The sequence below is a fragment of the Anopheles merus genome, chromosome 3R (genome assembly GCF_017562075.2).
Source record: "Anopheles merus strain MAF chromosome 3R, AmerM5.1, whole genome shotgun sequence".
Classification (NCBI taxonomy): Eukaryota; Metazoa; Arthropoda; class Insecta; order Diptera; family Culicidae; genus Anopheles; species Anopheles merus.
The window spans coordinates 29,503,218-29,513,141 of NC_054084.1; the positions used below are offsets into that span (position 1 = coordinate 29,503,218).

At 42.8% G+C, this 9,924-nt stretch overlaps 1 protein-coding gene across 1 annotated transcript; it reads left to right on the forward strand.

The window, feature by feature from the left end:
• Positions 1–690: 690 nt before the first annotated feature.
• On the forward strand, positions 691–9,505 carry LOC121597673. Its single transcript, XM_041923629.1, has 5 exons — positions 691–903; positions 966–1,167; positions 1,244–1,788; positions 8,932–9,218; positions 9,277–9,505. The coding sequence occupies exons 3-5, from the start codon at positions 1,774–1,776 to the stop codon at positions 9,503–9,505; spliced, it is 531 nt and encodes a 176-aa protein (XP_041779563.1). The 5' UTR covers positions 691–903; positions 966–1,167; positions 1,244–1,773.
• The last annotated feature ends 419 nt before the right edge of the window (positions 9,506–9,924 follow it).

The window sequence follows — 9,924 nt, forward strand, 5'->3', positions numbered from 1 at the left end:
CTGTTTTACGTGTGTCAGAGAATCTCACATGAGTATTCGAATAGATGTTCTTAAACACATTGTCATATTTGAACACCTTTAAGTATGCAGCAGTTGATTTGTTGGTTTCCCAGCATTTGAAGTGTTTAATCGTTTTCACTTTTACCAATTTTACGATGTAAAAGCATGTGAAATATAGCATGGTAGTAGTGTGGTCGCTTATGTGATTCATCGAGCATATTCCCATTTTCTCAAAGCAAGAACAGACTTTTCAATAACTTATAACACCGCATCGAAAAAAAACTTCATTGGCAACGGTGTTACGTTACACTGGAATGAAGAATAAAAAAAATTATTTAAATATAATCTGAAGTAAGTTAAAAGAAAGTTAAATAACCAAAAAATGACAGTTTGCTGATACAACGCAAACACTAGATCATACTATTTCTTGTCTGTAAATAATAATTCTACCCAAGCTGGTTCATCCGCAAACAAAGCGTAAATAATGTGTGCTAAAAATAGACTTTTGCGTCTTTCCACATTCCTAATGTGCCATGCCTTGGCTCTTTTCTTCGGGTCAGTGCTTGTCTTAAGATGCTGGGCACAATCCCCGGCTCACGTTCAGCAAAACGTAAACAGGTTTGTTCCATTGATTTCGGCGCTAGTTTGGCTTCCAAAACGATTTGCGACTCAGTTAGTGTTTGGCTTCAGCATGATACGCTACTTGGCGAGCTTATTGTGGGGTATGGTTGTGGTGAATTTAGGTACTTTTGTTTTTCTATACAAATAATCAGCGAAAAGAATGATTTTAAGGACACAGTTTTTCATCTTCACTACCATCTGGCGAGCTGGCAGGTCTAGCGAATCCCGCCCAAGGTGTACTGCATGAAGCGCTGAAACCAAACGGGCGCGAAACATTAGACGGTTAGTAGGTGTTTGTGCTGCGTTGCGTTATTTATACCAAAGAGCTTCTTCTTCAAATGCAGACTGTCACCTGCGCTTTTACAGCTTTGGAAGCGGTGGGGCGGTGGCGCCCGCCGCCGGTAGGCCAGCATATCTGCGCGAGTTTGCTCACATAGGCGCGATCGGCTGGAGCCAGCCCGACGGTACGGTGCGGTGGAGCTGTGGTGGATCGCTGATATGGGAGAACTTTGTGCTGACGGCGGCTCACTGTGCAGCGGACTTGAAGTATTGTTAAAGTTGTGCTTCTAAGGAATGAAGAACCGATTGATAGAAACAAAATCTTCTGCTTCGTGTACATTAGCAATGAACCACCGGACGTGGTACGCTTTGGAGATTTGAATCTGTACAACGCGACGGACGACCGGTTTGCGCAGCAGTACAAGATTGCAGAGATTTTGCCCCATCCGGCTTCAGCGCCAAATACCATGACATTGCGCTGATCAAGCTAGAGCATCGGGTCACGTAAGTGTTGCTTCTTTGTCGAGCATGTTGTGCTTTCTGTTTGGTCACAGTTGCTTCTATCTTCGGGGTGGTGGATAAATTGAATGAAACCGTTGCACCCGCCTGTCTTTGGAACGAGGAGGAGCTGCGGTTCGACGTGCTGGAAGCGGCCGGCTGGGGAGCAACCGGTATCGGTAGGAGTTGTGCTTACGGTTTCGGAATTACGCTTACGATACGGCATCAATCCCACGTTTAGGGCAATCCCCGACACTGCTGAAGGTCTCGCTGAAACCGGTCGAGCGAGACCGGTGCGATTAGTTCTACCGGGTGGGTGATCGTGGCCTACGTGAGGGATTGCAAGACTATCAGCTGTGCGCTGGCGATGTGAAGATGGACACATGTCCGGTAAGTGGAAGAAGCTTAATGAGCATATTTGGAATGATGGCTGTTTGGTACGGAACCCTACGTTGTGTTTTGTATTTTTTTTACAGATGTTCTTAATAAAGAATCGGTGGCTCTGAAAAGAGCCGATTGTGTGCTTTTTTGTGGTACCAAGCTGGGTGGTTTTGCTTGGAGTTCTGTGCCACTTGTGTTTGCCAAGGAGTTGCTGTTGAGATGCGCGAAGCGTGTTGCTTGCTGAGGATTTGAATGACAAAGAGAGAGTCTAGAATTTGGCTTTGCCGCTTTATTTATAATGCATATTTTTTAATGGTGTGCGTGATGACGAAACGATCGATGACCCGTCGAACAATTTGTAGCGATCCGCGAAGGTAGTGATGGGCCACAATCGGAACAATAGTAGTGATGTGCTACAATCGGGAACGAACATACCGGCCACCTTTTGGGAACAATTCCCAAAACTTATTCCTCGGTCTGGCACTCTAAGGCACATATCTTGGAGACTGGTCTTTTCATGATTCCAGAAGCGGTCCGAAGGGTAGCTACTCGTGCCACAGCATCAGTTCCAAAATGCAATGATACAATGCGTGCCAAAGGCCACTTCAATGGAGGTAGTTGATCGTCTTTCATGATTACCAAGTCGCCTATGGAAAGTTTATGTTGTTTACGGCTGATGTTACGTTGGTTATGCAATGATGTTAAATACTCCTTGGTCCATCTAAGCCAGAAGTTTTGAGATAACTTCTGTATCAATTGATAGTGGGATAGTCGGTTAGTTGGTATATGCTGTAAATCGGCTTCAGGCAATGCCTGGGGATCCTTGAGTAATAAAAAGTGTGCTGGTGTTAAAGGTGATAAATCATTTGGATCTTGTGATAGTGGTAATAGTGGTCTTGAATTCATACATCCTTCAATTTTGTTAATAGAGTACACATGGATTCGTATGAAAGTTGAGCTGTGCCAAGCTGCCGAACTAGATGAGTTTTAGCTACCTTAACTGCGGCTTCCCAAAGTCCACCGAAATTAGGAGCACGTGGTGGTATTAGATGCCACTGAATGTTTTCGTTAGACAAATGATTAGTTATTTTGTTATTATCTTTATGAAGGAATTGATAAATTTCATGCAATGCATTCTTTGCACCAATAAAGTTGGTACCATCTGAGTATATGTTTTTCGGTTTTCCTCGTCGTGATACGAATCGATCCAAGGCCATCAAAAAAGTGGTGGTACTCAAGTCACCTGCGAGTTCTAAATGTACAGCCTTGGTGCTCATACAAACAAATACGCATACATATGCTTTTGGAGATGCAGCCTTGCGATGAGATGGACGCAAATAAAGTGGACCACAATAATCCACACCAACGCAGGAGAAAACTTCATTTATTGTTACACGTGATATTGGTAATTGACCAATAGGTTGGATTATTGGGGTGGGATTAGCTGTTACACAATTAAAACAAGTTCGAGTTACACTTCTAACGGCTCTCATGCCGTTCAATGGCCATATTTCTTCACGAATAGATGATAGTGTCATAGAGGCTCACTCCGCCGTGCATCGTTTTCAGATGATGATCCATGATTAGAAGGCGAGTGAAAGGATGGAAAGCTGGCATGAGGATGGGATGCTTAGCATCGTGGCTCAGATCAGAATGGCGCAACCGGCCACCAACGCGTATTAATCCATCGTTATCAATAAATGGATTAAGAAGTCGAATAGAAGAAACCTTAGCTAACCCTTCATTTCTTTTTAAGGCTTGTAGTTCAACAGAGAATTCAGTAGCTTGTACCATTTTGCATAGGGCTCGTTTAGCATGTTGTATCTCCTTTACCAGTAGAACATTAAGCGATATTCTTTTATTTGATTTGCGAGTGTTGTTAATGAATCGCAAACAGAAACCAAAAATACGAAGTAATGGTTGTAGTGTAGAAAGACGTTGAAATATTGGATTTATTTCAGTCACTTGAGTTGTTAGGATAGATACCTTTCGTTCGTCCTCTACGGTTATGTTGTTATCCGGGGTTTGCAAGGGCCAAGAGCCTTTGGGTTCACGAAGCCAGGAAGGACCATGCCGCCATAGATCACTACTGAGGAATTCATTCACCGCTACTCCTCTAGATATCATATCAGCTGGGTTTTCCTTGCCAGAAACATGCTGCCATTGGAAGCCATGAGTTAGTTCTTGTATTTCAGCTACTCGATTAGCTACGAAAGTTTTCCATGTTCTAGGAGTAGCTTTTAGCCAACCAAGAGTAACAGTAGAGTCCGACCAGAAATAGCATGTGTCAAGTGGAATATCTAATGCATGTTGTACCTTTTTGAATAGTCTAGCTCCAAGTAATGCAGCAGATAATTCAAGTCGTGGAATGGTTAAAGGTTTCAATGGAGCAACTCGCGATTTTGATGTTAGTAAATTTACGCGTGCGGAACCGTGTTTGTCTTCTGTGCGTACATACACACACGCACCGTAAGCACTTTCAGAAGCGTCGGAAAAACAATGGATTTCAATTTGTTCATAGTGTGGTTGAAAAGCAAAACGGTCAATTCGAAAGTTAGTAAGTGTAGGGATTTGCTCGAGAAATTCTGCCCATGAATTTTGTAATGATGGGGAAATTGTTGAATCCCAATCCAAGTTCAATAGCCACAATTGTTGCATTAGTATTTTAGCTCGTATAGTTATAGGGGTAATCAATCCAAGTGGATCATATAGTTGTGCTATGGTTGATAGAACCTTTCGTTTGGTATAAGGGCTCTTGATTATATTAATGTTTATGTTGATACGAAATTTGTCTGACATAGGCTCCCAGCATATGCCCAAGGTTTTGATACTTTCATCTGGATCAAAATTGACGGAAGAATGGGTGGCAACAAGTTCAGGTGGTAGGTCAGCTAATACTGCTGGAGCGTTGGAACACCATTTGCGAAGGAGAAAGCCACCCTTCTGTAGCAAAGCATTCAGCTGATTGCGTAGTTCAATTGTTTCTGGGATGTTATTTGCTCCTGCTAGCAAATCATCTACGTAAACGTTTTCTTTAATCACGGAACGAGCTTTGAGATACGTATCACCTTCATCATTGGCAAGTTGTATTAGAGTGCGCGTTGCTAGGAAGGCTGAAGGAGCTAGGCCGTAGGTTACGGTTCCTAACTCATAAGTTCGAATGGGCTGAGAGCTGTCAAATCTCCACAAAATTCTCTGCAGGTGTCGATCAGTTGGATTCATAGTAACCTGCCGATACATCTTTTCGATGTCAGCTATGAGTGCTATTTCATATTTTCGAAATCTGATAATTAATGTCAATAATTCTTCCTGTACCACCGGCCCTACTAGTAAGGCATCGTTCAGTGATTTACCGGTACTGGTTTTGGCAGAGCCGTCAAACACAACTCTGACCTTGGTGGTAGAGCTAGAATCCTTCAGCACAGGATGGTGGGGAAGATAAAATGCTCCTGAACAATCTTCCCGTTCTCTTGGGACTAGAGTCATGTGCCCCAACGTTATATATTCATGCATAAACTTGTGATATTGAGCCTTGAGATGCGTATCGCTTTCTAATCGTTTTTCAAGTAGTTGAAATCTGCGCATAGCTGTGTTTTTAGAATCACCAAGCATTTGAGTGATATCAGGATGTTTTGGCATTTCAACTATATATCGACCATTGTGGTCGCGGGAGACTGTTTCTTTGAAATGGTTTTCGCATTCTCTTTCGTTGAGACTATAACTTGAATTGTGAAGTTCATCTATCTTCCAAAATCGTTCTATTTGTTCTTCAATGGTGGGATGCATGGTTACTACGTGACATGTAACTTCGTTTTGATTTTTGGATGGAATATTGCCGGTCATAATCCATCCAAACACAGTTTCAACAAGTTGGTTGTTGTTTGGTAATTTTTGTCTTCCTGGACCTTCTTCTTCTTCTTCTTTTTGGCTCAACAACCGATGCCGGTCAAGGCCTGCCAACCCACTTGTGGGGTTGGCTTTCAGTGACTTATTGATTTCCCCCCATAGCAGGATAGTCAGTCCTACGTATGGCGGCACGGTCTATTTGGGGCTTGAACCCATGACGGGCATGTTGTTAAGTCGTACAAGTTGACGACTGTACCATGAGACCGGCTTACTGGTATTCCTGGACCTAGCAATGAATAAAAATGTCCTGCCCCAATGATCATGTCAATGCGCCCTGGTGTGCTGAAGTGAGGATCAGCAAGTTGATATGAAGCAGGTACATTCCAAAAATGAGCTGGTACTGGTGTAATTGGTGTGTCACTAGCAACCTTTTTCAAAACTAGAAAGTTCATTGTTGTTGCGAAATTATTTATTCGCGATTGTACTTCCGCTTGTATTTGATACCTTGCGCTTGTTTTTGTACCATCAACTCCGACAATGGAAACGTTAACATTTTTTCGAGTTAAATGTAACTGCTGACACAATCTTTCACTAATTGCGTTTGGCTGTGAACCATTGTCCAATAAGGCTCGTGCAAAATGTTTTTGGCCATATTTGTCGACCACTTGTAGTAGTACAGTTGCGAGAAGCACGTTTTGGGGACTGTGCTCAGAACTAATTGTATGCAAAGTTGCCATGATATTTGATTCAGATGTGGTGCTTTCTGATTCAGGGTTATTATTTGTTTGCGTTTCATAGTGTAAAATAGAATGATGCTTCCTTTTACAAATTCGGCAAGAGTACTTAGAAGGGCATTGTTGAAAGAAATGTCCACTTCTCAAGCAATTGATACAAAGTTTGTTTCGTGATACAAACGCTTGACGCGTCTTACATGGCATAGCGATAAAGGATTGACACTGATGCAACGTGTGACCATCTTTTTTGCATGCAGGACAAGTGTGTGTGTTGTCCTGTTTCACACTAATTGTGTTAGTGCTCATTTTCTTGGAAAATTTATGGTTAGGTATACCCATTTTCGAATGAGATGTGTTGGGCGGTTACCTGTCTGCAACGCTAATGCTTCAATTGTTTGAGCTCTTTTCAACAAGAAGTTTGTCATATTTGGATGAGTTGGCTGGATGTCTTGGAGTTGTGTTCTTCCCATGCTTGTAATGTTGCTTTATCCAATTTGGTAGCAAGAAGTTCCACAAAAATTGTGCTGTTGTCAGGAATGCTCTCCTCTAATTGTTTTAAGATATCGATGTGTAGCTGAAATTGGTTAGCCAATTGTCGCAAGTCTGGGGCGTGACTATTGGTTAGCTTTGGAAGCTCCAACAATGCACGTGTGTGCATTTTACGAAGATGTACTTTATTGGAATATCGATTCAAAAGAGCTTTCCAAGCCACCTGATAGTTTTCTGCTGTAATAGGAATTGGTTGTATTATTCCGGCAGCTTCCCCTTTGAGGGACGCACGCAAGTAATGAAATTTTTGGATGTTGGAAATTTCTTCAGAATTATGAACAAGTGAAACAAAGGTGTCATAAAAGGATAGCCACTCTGTGAGCTCACCACAAAATTCAGGTAATGAAATGATAGGTAGTTTAACACTTACGTTTGCTGGGCGGGTAACCTCTTCTTTTACCTGATCTGCTGTTTCCGGAATGTACCTTGTTAACGCGGCCTTTGTTTCGAAGTAAAGCTCCTCTGCTTGTGACAATAACGCTTCGTTTTCGCTGGTAGCATTTTCGGAATCGTCCCATTCCTCGCAGTCTTCCTGCACCATTTGGAAACATTCCCAAATTTTCGACAACCGATCAAGTCGGTCGGGTATTTGCTGTTGTTGTTGAGGAGTATAGTCTTTTGCAAACTGCGCAAGCCGCTGCATAGACACAATGAGGCTTTGCCGTTTGGCTTGCCTTGACTTAAGCTTGTCTGCTTTTGTCATTTTTAATGTTCACTGAGCAAACACGGTTGCTTGAGAAAAAATCACTTTACTTTTGTACTCGGAGGAGGTACACAAAATTTTGCGAAATGCACAGACAATTATTGATTGTCTTGCGAAGAATATGCGCCGCGAGATAGCGCACCAAGGATAATGCGCATGGATCACACGAATTGTGAAGCGCCTTTTGTACACTGAGTGGTACACGATTATTCGCGAGCACACACACACACACTGTGTGTCGCTTGTGAAGCGCTACGTACCGCGAATGAGTTTGAGAATGACGCGCACAGAACACACACTTTGTGGTACGCGTATTGCACCGTGGGTGGTACACGAGTATTCGCGAGCGCACACATACACACTATGTGTCGCTTTGAGAAGCGCTACGCGCCGCGAATGAGTTTGAGAATGACGCGCACAGAACACACACTTTGTGGTACGCGTTTTGTACACTGAGTGGTACACAATTATTCGCGAGCGCACACATACACACTATGTGTCGCTTTGAGAAGCGCTTCGCGCCGCGAATGAGTTTGAGAATGACGCGCACAGAACACACACTTTGTGGTACGCGTTTTGTACACTGAGTGGTACACGAGTATTCGCGAGCGCACACATACACACTATGTGTCGCTTTGAGAAGCGCTACGCGCCGCGAATGAGTTTGAGAATGACGCGCACAGAACACACACTTTGTGTTACGCGTTTTGTACACTGAGTGGTACACAATTATTCGCGAGCGCACACATACACACTATGTGTCGCTTTGAGAAGCGCAACGCGCCGCGAATGAACTTAAACGACCGCGAATGAAACAAACCGGTGTACAACTTTACACTTGGAACACACACGGTGGCCACAGAACGCACACAATTTTTCAGGATATCTAATCCTGGTTTGTCGGCACCAATGTTTGGTACGGAACCCTACGTTGTGTTTTGTATTTTTTACAGATGTTCTTAATAAAGAATCGGTGGCTCTGAAAAGAGCCGATTGTGTGCTTTTTTGTGGTACCAAGCTGGGTGGTTTTGCTTGGAGTTCTGTGCCACTTGTGTTTGCCAAGGAGTTGCTGTTGAGATGCGCGAAGCGTGTTGCTTGCTGAGGATTTGAATGACAAAGAGAGAGTCTAGAATTTGGCTTTGCCGCTTTATTTATAATGCATATTTTTTAATGGTGTGCGTGATGACGAAACGATCGATGACCCGTCGAACAATTTGTAGCGATCCGCGAAGGTAGTGATGGGCCACAATCGGAACAATAGTAGTGATGTGCTACAATCGGGAACGAACAATGGCTTTAAACTATGGCGCTATCGTGCAGGGTGACTCGGGAGGACCGCTACAGGTGAAGCTGCTGCACAATGCCAAGGTGACACCGTTCGTTGTGGCGGTGACGTCTTTTGGGAGCGCTTGCGTTCAGTCTACGCCGGGCTCGGAAGGCCGTGAATCGTTAAGCTTCGACGGAGTGCATATCACGATCGAGGATTTCCTTTCTACGGTGAAGATCGGTTGGGAAGATGCAAAGCTTAAGGCACCGGACTATTGTTACGGTGTTTTGATAGACGAAGATACTGTCCTAACGCTTGCTGATTGCGCTAGTTCTGAGGGGTAAGTAAAGCGGATGATCTTTTAGGAAAGAATTATGCTTTTTTCTATTCCCAAACAGCCAACCAGCCACTCACGTGATCGTGCTAGATGATATATGGAAGGAAATTGTAGGTCTCTACACACATCCGAACTATCGTCCAGGATCACTCTACAGCAATATAGCAATAGTGAAGCTGAAGGACCCAATCTTCTTCACGTTGCGCTACTTTACGCCCGCATGTCCCTGGTTTTATCCGGAACTGCCCGATCCCGAGTTTGACATAAAACATTTATTAATAAGTTTTTAAAAAATGGTTTACCTACACTAAATACTGAACTCGATGGGAATCGATTTCATGTAGGGGTGTAAAAGAAATAGTTATACTGACAGTTTACGTGAGCGCCTATCGAATTTTTTCGATCGAAAAATTGTGCTGAGGCCGTATATCTTGAAATTAGTCGAAAAATATATGAAAACCGTACTTTTTCCTTGCCTTTCTTAGACAACTTTTTGTGTTTTACAAAAATAATAATTTAATAAAATAATAAAAAATAATTTTGACTTCATGGAAAATGATAAATATAATTGTTTAATAAATGTCACATTGTTTCATTCATAGAAGCAAATAAAAATGTTGCTTAAAGATCTACTACAAAGGAAAACAAAGCACTTTATTCCGATTGGCAGCAATTACCAAAATCGTTTCCTATCTCATACACATGTAAC